At 41.4% G+C, this 19,037-nt stretch overlaps 1 protein-coding gene across 2 annotated transcripts in view; it reads right to left on the bottom strand.

Moving 5' to 3' along the window:
- Window positions 1–19,037, bottom strand: part of LOC123998153 (CREB-regulated transcription coactivator 1-like) — a 37,414-nt gene that overhangs the window by 17,244 nt on the left and 1,133 nt on the right. For both annotated transcript variants that reach the window (XM_046303126.1, XM_046303135.1), the window contains exons 2-10: window positions 16,170–16,286; window positions 14,369–14,494; window positions 13,753–13,814; window positions 12,050–12,144; window positions 8,726–8,802; window positions 8,588–8,628; window positions 7,900–8,123; window positions 5,772–5,908; window positions 1,999–2,217 (exon numbers count right to left, since the gene is read on the bottom strand). In XM_046303126.1, the coding sequence (XP_046159082.1) occupies window positions 1,999–2,217; window positions 5,772–5,908; window positions 7,900–8,123; window positions 8,588–8,628; window positions 8,726–8,802; window positions 12,050–12,144; window positions 13,753–13,814; window positions 14,369–14,494; window positions 16,170–16,286 (1,098 nt within the window). The remainder of the gene's footprint in view (window positions 1–1,998; window positions 2,218–5,771; window positions 5,909–7,899; window positions 8,124–8,587; window positions 8,629–8,725; window positions 8,803–12,049; window positions 12,145–13,752; window positions 13,815–14,368; window positions 14,495–16,169; window positions 16,287–19,037) is intronic.

Raw genomic sequence — 19,037 nt, 5'->3', positions numbered from 1 at the left:
GCCTATTTGCATATAGGGCTACTGTAGATATGATTGGTCATGGCGCACACCGGTTTGTGTAGACTGGACAAGATTGACAAGCTTTTATTTACTGCAATGTATTAATTGTCCAAACGCATGACCGCTTTCCTACTCTTATTACTAGAGAAGTATTTTTGAATGTATGAAAACACCTTGAAGTATAAAAAAAGTAATAAAATCAAATAAATATTTGGGCTTACTGCTATTAGCCCATGCAAACACACTGAATAACAGATTCACTACATGGAGGGGTTGATTAAGGAAGACATCCTCTTCTGCAAACCAGAATAACAGGAGAGGATATTTTTAGAGTACTGGACCGCTTTGTGACATCAAATGGACTTGTGGTCAAGATGTGTTTGTATCTGGACTGATGGCACTAAAGCCATGACAGGGAGACACAGTGGAGTGGTAACGCGTGTGCAAGTAGTTGCTCCCGACACTTGTGTACACTGCAGCTTCCACCGAGGGTCTTGCTGCCAAGGGAATGCCTGACAGCTTGAAAGATGTTTTGGACACAACAGTGAAAAAGCAAGGCCCCTGAACCTCATGTATTTTCTGCATTATGCAATGATATGGGCAGTGACCATGTAACGCTTTTACAACATGCAGAAGTGCACTGCTTATCAGGGGGCAAAGTATTAACATGTTTTTTTATTGATAAACAAACTTAAAGCTCTTTACTGACCATAATTTTCACTAGTCTGACCGCTTGCATGATGACGAGTTTCTCACACGACTGACCTATCTGGGTGATGTTTTTTCTCGTCCGAATAATCAGAATCTAGGATTACAGGGACTCTCCGCAACTATATTCAATGTGCGGGACAAAACTGAGGCTATGATTAAGAAGTTGGAGCTCTTTTCTGTCTGGATTAACAAGGACAACACACAGTTCTTTCCATCATTGTTTGATTTGTGGGAAAATGAACAAGCTTACAGAAAATGTCAAATGTGATATAGCGAAGCACCTGAGTGACTTGGGTAAGCATTTACGCAGGTATTTTCCCAAAACGGATGACACAAAAAACTGAATTAGTTATCCCTTTCATGCCCTGCCTCCAGTCCAAGTCAACAAGAGAGCCTCATCGAAATTGCATTCTGTAAAAATGTAATTTAAAATCAGAAGCCACTGCCAGATTTCTGGATTGGGCTGAGCTCAGAGCATCCTGACTTGGCAAATCGTGCTGTTAAGACACTGATGCCCTTTGCAACCACGTACCTATGTGAGAGTGGATTCTCGGCCCTCACTAGCATGAAAACTAAATACAGGCACAAACTGTGTGGAAAATTATTTAAGACTGAGAATCTCTCCAATACAACCCACCATTGCAGAGTTATGTGCATCCTTTCAAGCACACCCTTCTCATTAACCTGTGGTGAGTTATTTAAAATCCTTGTTGAACAAATAAGTTTTTATATGTAAGACATTAAATAAAGAGCAAATATAATAATAATTGATTTGTGCCCTGGTCCTATAAGAGCTCTTTGTCACTTCCCACAAGCCAGGTTGTGACAAAAACTAACTCATTCTTTGTTTAATAAATGTATTGTATAGTGTGCGTGTTGCAGGCTTACAATGATAGCAAAAAAATAACATTTGAGAGTGTGCAGACCCTGGTGCTAGAGGGAGTACGCAGCTGTAGGTTGAATGTTTGAACGGGTACAGGACTATAAAAAAAGTTTGGGATCCACTGATCTAGACAATTGTTCTGACTGAAACAGCAGTCTCAAAAATCATGAGAATTACTACTGGTAATGTCACCTCCCATACTCTTGTGGAAAAGGCTAATCTACTTACACTTAGCAACAATCCCACCTCCAATGTCACAAACAAAAGTGTTTCACCGTGTAGAGCACCATACAAAAAGTCCATGGTAAGTCTCATCAAAACCAGGACTACAACACTGGCTTTTTCTTGGATCTTGTCAGCTCAGTTTTCCACCGTGTCATTGGTCTACAGAGCGTGCGACTCACCGAGTTGATGTTGACAGTCGTCGCGATCTGGCTGACTGGGGAGGACTGGGTGGCTGTGGAGGCAGTGGTGGTGGCCAGGGTAATTAGCCTGATGCCCTGGGGCAGGGCTTGCTGCTGCAGGTCGTTGAGCACTTGGGCCTGGGACTGCGCTGTCAGCTGGCTAAAGAAGGCGTACTGGGATAGCTGCTGCTCCAGAGTCAAGGCGTCCATCGCCATTGCCTGTTAACGATACAGGAAGAGAAAAAAGCTTGAACTTAACCTGAAAACGAGGAATTCAACACTTATAACAGGGTTACAGTAGCTAGCAAAATAACATAAGAACGTTTGGTAACTTTAAAACTGTAAATAATTTAAGAAAGCTTGCCAACTAACTTGGGTAACTGAGGTGAAACAATTACATTACATCCAATTAGTTACCTATTGCACTGCTCTTTGCTGGCAAACGTAACACTGCCAAAACTGATGTTGGCTCAAATAATACTTAAAATGCCTAAATGTTAGCATCATCTTCCCAAGTGTACTATAAAAAACAAAGTGGAAAACTATACATTACCTATATCTAGAATATAGCACCAAGATGAAGACTGATAAAAATGAATGAATCACCTTTTACTGCACATCCATTTCAATATACTACAAGAGTAGCTAAATATCTTGTTTTCACCCAGCGACGCAAAGGCTTTAATACGTTATAGAAAGATTCTCAGTTCATAGACAAAACAAACATTAGATACTGGTGCTATGGGCAGAGAAAGGTTATCGTTTCATATTTTAAAGCATCGCACACTGAGCATTGTTTGGGATGTTATGCCTTCCTCGAGCAATTGAAAGCTCCAAATTACTCTGGAGTAGTGGTCGACCGACTAATCGTAATGGCCGATTAATTAGGGCCTATTACAAGTTTTCATAACAATTGGAAATCAGTATTTTTGGAAACCAATTTTTTTTTATACACCTTTATTTGATCTTTATTTGACTAGGCAAGTCAGTTAAAACCACATTCTTATTTTCAATGATGGCCTAGGAACGGTGGATTAACTGCCTCGTTCAGGGGCAGAATGACATATTTTCACCTTGTTAGCACGGGGGATCCAATCTTGCAACCTTACAGTTAACTAGTCCAACGCTATAACCACCTGCCTCTCATTGCACTCCACAAGGAGACTGCCTCTTACTCAAATGCAGTAAGCCAAGGTAAGTTGCTAGCTAGCATTAAACTTGTCTTATAAAAACAATCCATCATAATCACTCGTTAATGACACATGGTTGATGATATTACTAGTTTATCTAGCGTGTCCTGCGTTGCATATAATCTGACTGAGCATACAAGCATACTGACTGAGTGGTGGTAGGCAGCAGCAGGCTCGTAAGCATTCATTCAAACAGCACTTTCGTGCGTTTTGCCAGCAGCTCTTGTGCGTCAAGCATTGCGCCGTTTATGACTTCAAGCCTATCAACTCCCGAGATGAGGCTAGTGTAACCGGTGTGAAATGGCTAGCTAGTTAGCAGGGTGCGCGCTAATAGCGTTTCAAACGTCACTCGCTCTGAGACTTGCATGGGTAACGCTGCTTCAAGGGTGGCTGTTGTCGTTGTGTTCCTGGTTCGAGCCCAGGGAGGAGCGAGGAGAGGGACGGAAGCTATACTGTTACACTGACAATACTAAAGTGCCTATAAGAACATCCAATAGTCAAAGGTATAGGAAATACAAATGGTAGAGAGAGAAAAAGTCCTAGAAATACTATATTAACTACAACCTAAAACCTCTTACCTTGGAATATTGAAGTCTCATGTTAAAAGGAACCACCAGCTTTCATATGTTCTCATGTTCTGCGCAAGGAACTTATGTTAGCTTTTTTTACATGGCACATTTTGCACTTTTACTTTCTTCTCCAACACTTTGTTTTTGCATTATTTAAACCAAATTGAACATGTTTCATTATTTATTTGAGGCTAAATTGATTTTATTGATGTATTATATTAAGTTAAAATAAGTGTTCATTCAGTATTGTTGTAATTGTCATTATTTCAACTACATTTAAAAAAAAATCTGCATCGGCTTTTTTTTGTCCTCCAATAACCGGTATCGGCGTTGAAAAACCATAATCCATAATCGGTCGACCTCTTAGCTAGCTGAGTCATTCCAGGAAACAAGGCCAAACTACACCTGGTAGGCATCATTTGCTCATCTCACATAGGGATTTAGCCATGTATATAGGGCAGCAGGTAGAATAGCAGTTAGAGCGTTGGTTCAGTAACCAAAAGGTTGCTAGTTCAAATCCCCGAGCCAACAAGGTGAAAGGCAGACCCAACTCTCTGAAGGGTGTCTTAGGAAAAGTAGATGTGCAAAACACATTTTCAATTCACACATGCGTTTTGAAATAGGGCAAATATAAAATCACCCACCAAATCATTATTATATACACTGAACAAAAATATGAACGCAACATGTAAAGTGTTGGTACTATGTTTCATGAGCTGAAATTAAAGTTCACAAAAATCTTATTTCACTGAAATGTTTACATCCCTGTTAGTGAGCATTTCTTCTTTGCCAAGATAATCCATCCACCTGCGAGGTGTGGCATATCAAGAAGATGATTAAACAGCATGATCCTGACACAGGTGCACCTTCTGCTGGGGAAAATGAAAGGCCACTAAAATGTGCCACACAACACAAAACCACAGATCTCTCAAGTTGAGGGAGAGTACAATTGGCATGCTGACTGCAGGAATGTCCACCAGAGCAGTTGCCAGAGAATTGAAATGTTAATTTCTCTACCATAAGCTGCCTCCAAATTCATTTTAGAGAATTTGGCAGTACGTCTAACCAGCCTTACAAATCGCAGTCCACATGTCCTGTATGGCGTTGTGTGGGCGAGTGATTTGCTGATGGCAACATGTTGAACAGAGTGCCCCATGGAAGCAGTGGGGTTATGGTATGGGCAGGCAAAAGCTATGGACAACGAACACAATTGCATTTCATCAATGGCAATTTAAATGCACAGAGATACCATGATGAGATCCTGAGGCCCATTGTCATGCCATTCATCCGCTGCCATCAACTTATGTTTCAGCATGATAATGCACATCCCCATGTCGCAAGGATCTGTACACAATTCCTGGAGGCAGAAAATGTCCCAGTTCTTCCAAGACTTGCATATTCACCAGACGACATGTCACCCATTGACCATGTTTGGGAGGCAGTGTGTTGCAGTTCCCACCAACTTCACACAGCCATTGAATAGGAGTGGGACTATATTAAACAGGCCATAATCAACTACCTGATCAATTCTATGTGAAGGAGATGTGTCGCGCTGCATGATGCAAGTGGTGGACACGGGTACTTTTCTGATCTATGATGGTCAAAAGGTATGTTTGACCAACAGATGCATATCTGTATTCCCAGTCATGTGAAATTCATAGATTAGGGCTTAAATAATTTACATGTAATGTTAATTTTTAGTTCAGTATAAATTGAAAACACTACTACCAGTTCTCCTTTTGAAGTTTGTGTCGAGAAAATACATTTGTCTGCATAGCCGTTTAGCAAACTCCAGCACCTTTCTCTCTCAGAATTTACCTTGTTGATTAAACAATCTAATTAATCAAAATGTTACATCATGCTTTTGGCCCTTTAAAAACATCAGGGTAAAATCCCATTTTAGTTAAGAGATTTACTGAAAGTGATATCTCTATGTTAAAAATGACTTGTTTACAACCTCTGTTAAAGTTCAATAATATCACTGCTGAATGCGACCGTAGAAAAAGCCTCTCACCTGGATGTTGAGAGGGGGCGATAGGGTGGGGGAGAGCTGCTGCGGTGACTGCTGTGGGTTGGCGTTTAGGGTTAGGGGGACCAGGGTGGACTGCCTGCGCTGGGCCGTCACGGTAGGCTGAGCGGTGGTTGGGATCCCTGCCAAGACAACAGGACAGGCATCAGTGGCTCTTCTCTGAAATACAGCAAAACTCATTCTGGGCATTGCTGTGCAATGTAACATTGCCAGGGGTTTTTCACAACTACATTGTACACAGATTTTCTAGTGATGTGTGCTGTATATGTTTATATGCATGCATCCACTCATATGCCAATCCCTAAGTAAGTACCAATCACTAAGTAATAAAGTACCTATCCATCGACCCATCTAGCTTTCAGTAGCTTGACAAATGGCGTTTCTAGTGAAACTTGACGCATAATCATTCTGTGAAATGTTTGCAGTAGTGAACAGGTTCACCTACTACCTCAGAATCTAGTCTGCATTTTAACTAAAGATCCTCAAGGAGCCATAAATAAATAAGTGGAGCCATCCATATTCCTGCCAGCTATCTGTGCATGTTATTTCAACAGCATCTTTTTCCAGATACAGGGGGTGGGAAACAGTCTAGCCAAGATGTTCAAGGAGCTCCAGTGTCTGTAGGCAGTTTGATGCAATATTTTGCAGGGTAATGGGAAACACCTTACAAAGACAATATAGTTGTGTCACATGATTACCATTATAATATCTGCATGGTGTACGTTAACAGGTTATTCTGCATGTAGACTATTGCCAAAGTTAGATTTTTGGATGTTATGTCCAAAAAAAATGGTTTCCTTGCTCAAATGGTAGAAATGGTGCTGCATGGAGTTCAGGAAGGTTTCGTACATAAACCACCAGTAAAACAGTGGATCACAAAATTAACTTTGATACAGAACTTGCGTTTTAATTAAAAACATGTAGAGATTATCCTTGGTTACATTATCAGAATTTCAAATAAATAAATAATATTTATATATACACTACAATTCATGTTTGGGGTCACTTAGAAATGTCCTTGTTTTTTGAAAGAAGAGCACATGTTTTGTCCATTAAAATTATATCAAATTGATCAGAAATACAGCGTACACATTGTTAATGTTGTAATGACTATTGTAGCTGGAAACGGTTGATTTAATGGAATATTCGTGGGTTCGATTAAAGGCTCTAAATGGACAGAAACAAAGCTCTTTCCTCTAAAACTCGTCAGTCTATTCTAGTTCTGAAAAATGAAGGCTATTCCATGCGAGAAATTGCCAAGAAACTGAAGATCTCGTACAATACTCTGTACTGCTCCCTTCACAGAAGAGTGCAAACTGGCACTCACCAGATTAGAAAGAGTGGGAGGCACCGGTGCACAACTGTGCAAGAGGACAAGTACATTAGCGTGTCTAGTTTGAAAAAGACACCTCAAGTCCTCAACTGGCAGCTTCATTAAATAGTACTTGCAAAACACCAGTCTCAATGTCAACAGTGAAGAGGCGACTCCGGGATGCTGGCCTTCTAGGCAGAGTTGCAAAGAACAATTGCAAAAAAAAGCCATACATCTCAGACTGGCAAATAAAAAGGAAAGATTAAGATGGGCAAAAGAACACAGACACTGGACAGAGGAACATCCTGGAGTCGCCTCTTCACAGTTGACGTTGAGACTGGTATTTTACAGTACTATTTAATGAAGCTGATGCTCCAGATACTCAAATAGTCTAAAGAAAGTCAGTTTTATTGCTTCTTTAATCAGCACAAGTTTTCAGCTGTGCTAACAATTGCAAAATGATTCTAATGATCAATTAGCCTTAAAAAAAAAACTTGAATTAGCTAACACAACGTGCCATTGGAACACAGGAGAGATGGTTGCTGATAATGGGCCTCTGTACACCTATGTAGATAATCCATAAAAATCATCAATTTCCAACCACAATAGTCATTTACAACATTAACAATGTATCTCTGATCAATTTGATGTTATTTTAAAATGGACAAATATTTGTTTTGCTTTTCATTCAAAAACAAGGACATTTAAGTGACCCCAAACTTTTGAATGCATATAGTAGTATATATAGTATATATTACACACACAAAATGTGCCACGTTCATTTTGCCATCAATGGCTTACCGTGGCTGGCAGCACTGATGCCTAGGAGGGTGAGGTTGGTTGTCAGGTTGCCCGTGCTGTTGGAGGTGCTAAGGGAAGGAAACACCAACGTTTCGCCCAGGTCCAGCGGAGTGGGCAGCGGTGGAGGGAACTGGATGTTGGTCAGATCGGGCAGGGAGCCTCCTGTGTTGAGCGTGGCCGGGATCAATGACGTGTTCACTTCCTGATCAGGTGATGGAAATATACTAGAGGGGAGAAAGAACATGACCTAAGGTAATCCATTCTGAATGATTTTAGCTTGTTTTCATGAATTATGACATTTTTCTATGCCTTGTGTGGAAATGTCAGTTCTGGTGTCATAGGTCCTCTCAGACAGACACACTTTTTTATTTATTTTAATTTTACTAGGCAAGTCAGTTAAGAACAAATTCTTATTTTCAATGACGGCCTAGGAACAGTGGGTTAACTGCCTGTTCAGTGGGTTAACTGCCGACAGATTTGTACCTTGTCGGCTCGGGGATTCGAACTTGCAACCTTTCGGTTACTAGTCCAACGCTCTAACCACTAGGATACCCTGCCGCCTTCACAGAGTAATCTTTGAACATAATTAATTCTAAGCATGGCCTGGATAGTGATTTCTCTCACAGCACCTTTCTACAGTGTACCATATTTAGATTTATGAATGATAGGATGTGCAGTAAGTACTCACTTGATCCCGGGGACTTCACAAGACTTGGGTCTTGAGTCATTCTAAAAGGCAAAGCACACTCAGCATAAAAAAATATAAAAAATAAAAATTGTGAGCAAGCACAGATATAACAACCAGGCTTCATGTTCGCTCCACTACCTTTTTGTTACCCCACTGTGTATCCTTGTCTGCGAGTGATTCAGACTCTTCAGTCCCAGGAACTGTAAGCAGCAGCACTGAATGGTGAAAAACCAGGTAATGACCAACAATTGAAGGCAAATCAACCCACATTGCAATATTTTCAAAGTAGTACTTTTCCTGTAGTGAAATTAAGCTGCTTAATGGTTTTTAGACACTTAAAACATCAGGCACAGCTCAATGGCAGGTAGCTAGATGCTTCCCGTTTTCAGAACACCACACAAATGTGTGTCACCACAATATTGTTGATCCGTTTTCCATGCATTCTTGAGTAAAATCAATTACAAATCAAAATACTACACCAACATTTCCCTCATCAGAAAGCAGTGGTTGGTTGTACACAAGGTGATAGTGACACAAAGAGAATATTTGCTCCAACATGGACAAAACCTGTTAGCTAGTGGAACCTGGGATGGAAGTTAAGAATTTTTCTAGCCAGGGTCCGAAATCTATGCCATGCGATATTTGAAGACAACATGTTACCAGCTGGCGGGCTAGATGGGCACATTTTCTAATAGCCCGGTCTAAAAAATAATAGTCAGGGCGCAGCGGTCTAAGGCAGTTGGGCACAGCGTGTCATTACCGGTAGTCGCATAGGGTGGTTCAAAATTATATATTTTTTTAACTAGGCAAGTCAGTTAAGAACAAATTCTTATTTTCAATGACAGCCTAGGAACAGTGGGTTAACTGCCTGTTCAGGGGCAGAACGACAGATTTGTACCTTGTCAGCTTGGGGGTTTGAACTTGCAACCTTCTGGTTACTAGTCCAACGCTCTAACCACTAGGCTACCCTGCCGCCCCAGCGTCGTCCGGGTTAGGGCATTACTTGGCTCATCGTGCTCTAGTGACTCCTTGTGGTGGGCCTGGTGCCTGCAAGCTGACTCTGGTCGCCAGTTGAACGGTGTTTCCTCTGGCACAGCTGGCTTCCGGGTTAAGCATGCGGGTGTTAAGAAGCGTGGTTTGGCAGGTCATGTTTCGGAGGACGCAGGGGGGGGGGGGTACTTTATATACATTTTTTAAATAACCATAATAACTAGGATCAATTTCCATCCCTGATTGGAACCCAACCCACTCATGTAATACATGATCGAGAAGACTGTGGCTTACCCTTTTATGAGGACATGTGGATTCTAGGGATGCATGATACAGTTGAAGTCAGAAGTTTACATAAACCGTAGCCAAATAAATTAAAACCTTTCACAATTCCCGACATTAAATCCAAGTAAAAAATATCCTATCAGTCAGTTAGGATCACCACTATTTTAAGAATGGGAAATGTCAGAATAAAAGTAGAGAGAATGATTAATTACAGCTTTTATTTCTTTCAACACATTCCCAGTGGGTCAGAAGTTTACATACTAATTGATTGTATTTGGTAGCACTGCCTTTAAAAATTGTTTAACTTGGGTCAAACGTTTTGGGTAGCTTCCCACAATAAGTTGAGTGAATTTTGGCCCATTCCTCCTGACAGAGCTGGGGTAACCGAGTCACGTTTGTAGGCCTCCTTACTCGCGCACGCTTTTTCAGTTCTGCCCACACATTTTCTATAGGATTGAAGTCAGGGCTTTGTGATGGCCACTCCAATACCTTGACTTTGTTGTCCTTAAGCCATTTTGCCACAACCTTGGAAGTATGCTTGGGGTCATTGTCCATTTGGAAGACTCATTTGCAACCAAGTTTTGACTGATGTCTTGAGATGTTGCTTCAATATATCCACAAATTGTCCATCCTCATGAAGCCATCCATTTTGTGAAGTGCACCAGTCCCGCCTGCAGCAAAGCACCCCCACAACATGATGCTGCCACCCCCGTGCTTCACGGTTGGGATGGTGTTCTTCAGCTTGCAAGCATCACCCTTTTTCCTACAAACATAATGGTCATTATGGCCAAACAGTTAAATTTCTTTCATCAGACCAGAGGACATTGCTCCAAAAAGTACAATCTTTGTCTCCATGTGCAAACCAGTCAGGCTTTTTTATGCCGGTTTTAGAGCAGTGGCTTCTTCCTTGCTGAGCGGCCTTTTCGGTTATGTCGATATAGGACTTGCTTTACTGTGGATATAGGTATTTTGTACCCGTTTCCTCCAGCATCTTCACAAGGTCCTTTGCTGTTGTCCTGCTCACTTTTCGCACCAAAGTACATTAATCTCTAGGAGACAGAACGTGTCTCCTTCCTGAGCGGTATGATGGCTGTGTGGTCCCATGGTGTTTATACTTGCATACTATTATTCGTACAGATGAACATGGTACCTTCAGGCGTTTGGAAATTGCTCCCAAGGGTGAACCGGACTTGGAGGTCTATAATCCCCCCCCCCCCCCAGTCCACTATTGTGGCTAGCTTCACATAGGTCACATGTATGTATGTATGTATGTATGTATGTATGTATGTATGTATGTATGTATGTATGTATGTATGTATGTATGTATGTATGTATGTATGTATGTATGTATGTATGTATGTATGTATGTATGTATGTATGTATGTATGTATGTATGTATGTATGTATGTATGTATATATATATTTTTTACCAGCATCAAAGCATAAATATCGATGAATTGTTATGACATATGAAATACGAGTGATCGTGTAATCAATGTGTAAAATTAATAAAGGCGTTAAATTATTGTGGCATGCAGTATTTAGGTCCTGATCGGTCAACAAACTTATGACACCTCAAATAAAAGTGTTAAATAGTATATTTGACATGCAAAGACCCAAACAGAGTTCCATAGAAATCCTGGTTGAGAATGAAACTACTGAACAAATATACAATGAAACAGCACAGCAAGTAAGTGAAAGAAATAGGTTTTGATTATGTTTTACTGGTAATGGGGACATATGTAAATGGCAACAAAATAACTTTTTGGTCAGTGTGGTGTGTAACCTTTTATTTAACTACGCAAATCAGTTAAGAATAAACTCTTATTTACAATGACGGTCTACCCCGGACGACGCTGGGCCAATTGTGCGGTGCCTTATTAGACTCCCAATCACGGCAGGATGTGATACAGCCTGGATTCAAACCAGACTGTAGTGACGCCTCTTGCACAGATGCAGTGCCTTTGACCGCTGCGTCCATGTGTGTGTGTTTTAACAAGTACTAGAATGCTTACAAGGCCACTAAAATTTAAAATATCAGTATTGTTTTTTTGTCAAGGAAAATATCGGTATCAGCCAAAAATGTCATTTCGGTGCATCACTAGTGGATTCATGCATAAATAAAGTGGTACAGGCCTGAATAAATAGAAGCTGTTCTGTGTCCATGTAACCTGGATCCTCCATTACCTTGTTTAGGCTGGAGCTCTTGTGAACCCCCTGTAAATGAGTCCTGGGGCACAGGATTCATGGCACTCTGGTGTAGGGCTGAGTCGGAGTTCGTCCTGTGGCATTAGAATGAAGAGAAAGATCAACAAAATCTCTGTGGCCCCTATTCCCCAACCACATATGTGCCATGTTATTTTTCAGACTGGGTCAAATCAATTGAAGTTGTTAAATTAAGCATGCAATTAAACAAATATATACAGTGGGGGCAAAAAAGTATTTAGTCAGCCACCAATTGTGCAAGTTCTCACACTTAAAAAGATGAGGCCTGTAATTTAACTATGACAGACAAAATGAGGAAAAAAAAAACATCCAGAAAATCACATTGTAGGATTTTTAATGAATTTATTTGCAAATTAAGTTGGAAATGTTATATACCCTTTGTTGGCAATGACAGAAGTCAAACATTTTCTGTAAGTTTTCACAAGGTTCTCACACACTCCAGGACCTTGAAATGCTTCTTACGAAGCCACTCCTTCGTTGCCCGGGCGGTGTGTTTGGGATCATAGTCATGCTGAAAGACCCAGCCACGTTTCATCTTCAATGCCCTGATGGAAGGAGGTTTTCACTCAAAATCTCATGATACATGGCCCCATTCATTCTTTCCTTTACACGGATCAGTCGTCCTGGTCCCTTTGCAGAAAAACAGCCCCAAAGCAGGATGTTTCCACCCACATGCTTCACAGTAGGTATGGTGTTCTTTGTATGCAATTCAGCATTCTTTGTCCTCCAAACACGACAAGTTGAGTTTTTACCAAAAAGTTATATTTTGGTTTCATCTGACATTCTCCCAATCTTCTTCTGGATCATTCAAATGCTCTCTAGCAAACTTCAGATGGGCCTGGACATGTGCTGGCTTAAGCAGGGGGACACATCTGGCACTGCAGGATTTGAGTCCCTGGCGGCGTAGTGTGTTACTGATGGTAGGCTTTGTTATTTTTGTCCCAGCTCTCTGCAGGTCATTCACTAGGTCCCCCCGTGTGGTTCTGGGATTTTTGCTCACCGTTCTTGTGATCATTTTGACCCCACGGGGTGAGATCGAGGGAGATTATCAGTGGTCTTGTAGGTCTTCCATTTCCTAATAATTGCTCCCACAGTTGATTTCTTCAAACCAAGCTGCTTACCTATTGCAGATTCAGTCTTCCCAGCCTGGTGCAGGTCTACAATTTTGTTTCTGGTGTCCTTTGACAGCTCTTTGGTTTTGGCCATAGTGGAGTTTGGAGTGTGACTGTTTGAGGTTGTGGACAGGTGTCTTTTATACTGATAACAAGTTCAAACAGGTGCCATTACAGGTAACGAGTAGAGGACAGAGGAGCCTCTTAAAGAAGAAGTTACAGGTCTGTGAGAGCCAGAAATCTTGCTTGTTTGTAGGTGATAAATGCTTATTTTCCACCATAATTTGCAAATATATATATATTTTTTAATCCTACAATGTGATTTTCAAGATTTTTTCCCCTCATTTTGTCTGTCATAGTTGAAATGTACCTATGATGAAAATGACAGGCCTCATCTTTTTAAGTGAGAGAACCTGCACAATTGGTGGCTGACTAAATACTTTTTTGCCCCACTGTACATAGCCATTGCATATCCTGTGCTTTTCCTGAATGTAGATGAAATTGCTCCCAACCCTAGTTTTTCCGAATATGAAGTCGTCGTTAATGGCCTACCTCCTCCAACTGGTATCCGGTGGGGGTGAGAGGTACACTGAGCCATAGGGGCAGCTGTCAATGTGAATCTCAGTTAAGGACACAAACAAATACATATAAAAATAGCTGTGAAATATAAATCTTATGTAAATCTATATTTGAATAGTCAAGTTAACTGTCAGTATTCATTGACTAAAGTGCAAAGTCTACCTAAGAATTTTCTAACAATGACAACACGCTGTTTTTATACTTGGTCCCACCTGAGCAGAGTCAGAGAGGAAGAGGCGAAGCGAGAGGGTTTACTCCAAAAAGTTCAAAGTGTCAATTTGTTTGTTTTTTTAAATCAAATTGCTAATTTGCTAAGTAAGGCTTATTGGATCAAATAGGAGTTTTGTAATGGTTAGGTTGTTACGAATGAACTGATGTGGAATTTTGGCAACTTTGGAAAAAGAAAAAAACAACTTTATATTGGAGTTCTGCCTGTTGTTCATGTGCATATCTGCCCTTTCATTGGCTAGAATGGTCCCACCTGATATTGCTTTACATCTTTGAGGACATGCATTTCCATTGTTAGTGCAGTCACAACTATCTTGTCAATATAATAGATCATCTTTGGCTGAGTGCCGAAGAAGGATATCTGGCGGCCATGTTTGTCCACAGAGAGGGGCCGGCGGTTCGGGGAGATGATTCGGTTCCGATCGCGGTAAACGCGGTCTACCAGTCCGTGATGCCTGGTCGACCGACTGCTGTCCAAGGTGGAATTCTGGACAGGAAATGCAAAAATCAACCATATGAGAAACATTTGTCTTTTGAAACATGCATACAAAAAAATAATACAATTTCAAATGTCTTTGTATAATATGGTGCAAATGTATTCATTTAAAAATGGTGCAAATGTATTCATTTAAAAATGGGTCACGCTATGGGCCCTCAAACACATTCTCAAGTTAACAAACATATTTCAAAAATGGAATGCCATGATATAGAAAGCAAAGCTACTTGTGTCTTTTTAAAGGCCAGTGTAGTTTAAAACGTGATTATCCCGTTAAATAAAAATACTCTATAAAAACGCAACCATTTCAAAAGTTACAGATCATACAAGGAAATCCGTCCATTTAAATTAATTAGTCATTAATATATTTGAATTTTTAATTTTACCTTTATTTAACCAGGCAAGTCAGTTAAGAACATATTCTTATTTTCAATGACGGCCTGGGAACAGTGGGTTAACTGCCTGTTCAGGGGCAGAACGACAGATTTGTACCTTGTCAGCTCGGGGGTTTGAACTCGCAACCTTCCGGTTACTAGTCCAACGCTCTAACAACTAGGCTACGCTGCCGCTCACATGAATGGGAATACATATGGATCTGTTGGTCACTTTTTTTTTTAAAGGGCGCTGATCAGACAACCGGTCAGTATCTGGTGTGACCATTTGCCTCCTGCAGCGCAACATCTCCTTCACATACAGTTGATCAGGCTGTTGATTGTGACCTGTGGAATGTTGTCCCACTCCTCTTCAATGGCTGTGCAAAGTTGCTGGATATCCCTCAAAACTTGAGACATATGTGGCATTGTGTGACAAAACTGCACATTTTAGAGTGGCCTTTAATCGTCCCCAGCACAAGGTGCACCTGTGTAATGATCATGCTGTTTAATCAGCTTCTTTAAATTCCACACCCATCAGGTGGATGCATTTTCTTGGCTCACTAACAGTGATGTAAACAAATTTGTGCAAAAAAACTTTTGTGAAAAAAGCTTTTTGTGATATGGAACATTTCTGGGATCTTTTATTTCGGCTCGCTTTACATGTTGCGTTAATATATATTTTTCCAGTACATTTCTACACTATGATGTTGAAAAAAAAAAAAAGTGAAAAAGGGAAAATTCTGATAATGCCATTTTAAAAAGAACACCTGCAATCTCTGCCTGTTTTGGTAGGATGGAGTTTTGGCCTGCCTGGTGACATCACCAGGTGTTAAATTTGTTAATTTATTAATAGAACAATAAGAGAGTTCCAAACCTCTCTTCTCCTCCCCCCCACACACACACTCAGACCACTCCCAGACAGTCATTTAAAACAATCAGAGTAAGGTACTTAAATTGTTAGCCAGAAATAATTTGATATGGAGATAAAAACTGCTTCATTAATTCAAGATGGGGAGAGGGTGTCTGATTCTCAATGTTAGCTTCCTTCTGAGATGGTTGGTCCCAGAAAATTCAGTGTATCGATACACCAGGACAAGTCTTCAAAATGGTAAAATACTAAAGTCTCTTGTAATGTTAACAGGAATCCAATTCAAGGTAACGCGAGGGTAAAACAGCCCATCATGGAAGCAATCAAAGACTAAATTTCCCTCAGGTGAGACTGATTTGCATCATTAAACAAAAATATATATATATTTTTTTGAAACCATCTGATAGAGAAGCTGAGAGCTCACCTGAAAAGGCAGGTCAATGTTGCTATTTCCAATCTGATTGACATTGGGCAGTGAGCCTCCATAGTACTGTCCACGATTCTGCCCTAGTTGCAAATACTGGGTCTTCTGTAACTGCAACTGTGCAAAGTAAAATTGCATGAAAGCATGAATGAATGATTAAACTATATGAAAAAAAATCACATTCCAAAACAGTTGATATACAAGTTACAGTGCTAAAGATAGAATGGACCACATCTAAAAAAAAAAATGTAAATGACAAATGAGATAAGACATAGGTTAGCCAGCAGATCCAACACCTTATTCTTGCTTAAAGCTGCACTAGAGGGTCAGACAGACCGTTTGCTTAAATTAAGACACCGCGGAACCAGCGCAAGATTTGGCTCAGAATACATACCTCAATCCAGGGATGAATTCCAAATTGGCTGCTGTGGCATCTGCTACCTAGCATGAGGACGAAAAGGTCAGTTTTCGGAAAAACTAGCAGTCATTAAATCTTCTCGGTATAACATTTGGGATAATGGGACAATTGAGTACAACGCATTTCTTAAACCGCGCCAGTGCTGCAGTGTCTTAATTTAAAGGGAAATTTCAGGATTTTGGCAATGAATCACTTTATCTACATCCCCAGAGTCAGATGAACTCAGGGATACCATTTGTATATATCTATGTGTGCAGTTTTAAGCTCAATATCTAACTGATGTAAGACCAATACTGAAAGTATTTGGTAACTGTGAGCATGCTCCTTTTGAAGATACTCTTCAAAAAGAGGTAGGGTTTCAGATGTCAAAATATGGGCAGGACTCCACTGTCCTAACTTTTGGGGGAAGCTTGTTCCACCATTGGGTTCAAGAGGGGGCCAAGAGACCAGAGGTGGCGGAACAGAGTGCTGCTCCGTAGGCAAGCACCAGGGTCTTGAAGATGCTTTGAACTTCGACGGGAAGCCAGTGGAGTGTGCGGACGAGCGGGGAGACATGGGGAGGTTGAACACCAGGGGGGCTGCGGCATTCTGGATAAATTGCAGGGATTTGATGACAAGCAGGGAGCCCAGCCAACAAAGAGTTGAAGTAGTCTAGACAGGAGATTAAATGTGTCTGGATTAGGAACTGCGCCGTGTGAGGTAAGGTCATACTTTACTGATGTTGTTGAGCATGAAACCGCAGGAGCAAGTCACTGCTTTGATGTTTGCAGAGAATGGCAGGTTGTTGTCTAGGGTTACACCAAGGTTCTTTGCACTCTGGGAGAGGGTCACCGTGGAGTTGTCAACCCGTGATAGAGGTCTTGGAGCGGACAGACCTTTCCAGGGAGGAAGACCAGCTCTGTTTTGTTGAGGTTGAGCTTGAGGTGGTTGGCTGACATCCCCTCAAAGGAGGAAGAAGAATAGTGGAGTGTCTTCTGCATAGCAATGACAGGAAAGACCATGTGAGGATATCACAGAGCCGAGTGACTTGGTGTAAAGCGAAAAGAGCAGGACCTAGAACCGAGCCCTGGGGGACACCAGTAATGAAAACATGTGGTGCAGACACAGATCCTCTCCACACTACCTCGTAGGAGCGACCTGCCAGGTAGGATGCAATCCAGGAGTGTGCAGAGCCCGAGACGCCCAACCGTGAGAGGGAGGACTGGAGGATCTGATGGTTCAGTGTGTCCAAGGCAGTGGATATATCTAGGAAAATGAGAACAGATGAGTCAGCTTTGGAAGAACGGAGAGCCTCTGACACAGAGGAGAGCAGTCTCAGGTGAGTGAGCCGCCTTGAAGCCTGACTGGTTTGGGTCAAGTAGATTGTTCTGAGCGAGATAACGAGAGAGAGAGAGAGAGAGAGAGAGAGAGAGAGAGAGAGAGAGAGAGACGAGAGAGGTCATAGACAGCATACTCAAGTATTTTGGAAAGACAATAACTTAGGGATACTGGTCTATAGTTTCACAGAGGGGTTGAGTGTTGGTTTCTTGAGGGGAGCGACTCTAGCCATCTTGAAGTCTTAGGGGATGCAGTCAGTGGTCAGCTGATGAGAGAAGTGAGGAATGGGAGAAGGTCTCCAGAGTTGGTCTGGAGAAGGGAGTCAAGTGGGCAGGTTGTGGGGTGGCCCGACATCACTAGTGAGAGGAGCGGACTTCATCACCTTTTTTTCAAAGGTGTTGACAAAGAAATCGCAGAGAGGGAGGAGGATTAAAGGAGGTAGAGAGTGGAGAAGAATTTCACAGGTTTGGAGGCAGAAGCTTGAAATTTAGTGATAAAAAGCAGCTTTAGCAGTGGATAGAGAGGAAGATAAGATCGAGAGCAGGGAGTGGAAGGATGTTAGGTCCTCCAGAAGTTTTGTTTTCTTCCATTTCCGCTCAGCTACCCGAAGCCCTGTTAGCACGCAATGAGTCACTCAGCCACAGAGCTGTGAGGAAAGGGGACAGTGAGAGTCAAAGGAGAGGGATGGTAGTAGGGTCGAAGAGGCAAAAAGTCAGGAGATAGGAGGGAGCAGGATTTAGAAGGGGAAAGAGTAGTGGGAGAGAGAGCACACATGAAGACTGCAGCTGCGAATAACCATCTGGATAGGGGCTGAGTGGAAAAGGTTATCAATGTGTCAAGCTCATTGAGGAACTCTCCAAAGGCACTTGGTGGGCAATAGGCTAACACGAGCCGCAAATTGTTTATATCTTAATCAATTCGGTATCAAGTTTGTGCAAAGTCAGTACTATGTCCCAAGTCAAGTGGACAAAGTCAGTAGGCCTAGGCTTAATAGCTGGAAGCTGTGTCAATCTCATAAGGAAAGAAGATGTCGCTAGATTTGTCAAACATTGTTTATTTGACTTGTTTAAACCACAACATAAATCTATCCTGTTCTCCTAAACCATTCCTTTATTATATTTACAACTGGTAGG

Source organism: Oncorhynchus gorbuscha, linkage group LG02 (assembly GCF_021184085.1).
Source record: "Oncorhynchus gorbuscha isolate QuinsamMale2020 ecotype Even-year linkage group LG02, OgorEven_v1.0, whole genome shotgun sequence".
Classification (NCBI taxonomy): Eukaryota; Metazoa; Chordata; class Actinopteri; order Salmoniformes; family Salmonidae; genus Oncorhynchus; species Oncorhynchus gorbuscha.
The sequence above is the reverse complement of the archived record's forward strand: the minus strand, read 5'-3'. Positions and strand labels throughout refer to the sequence as shown.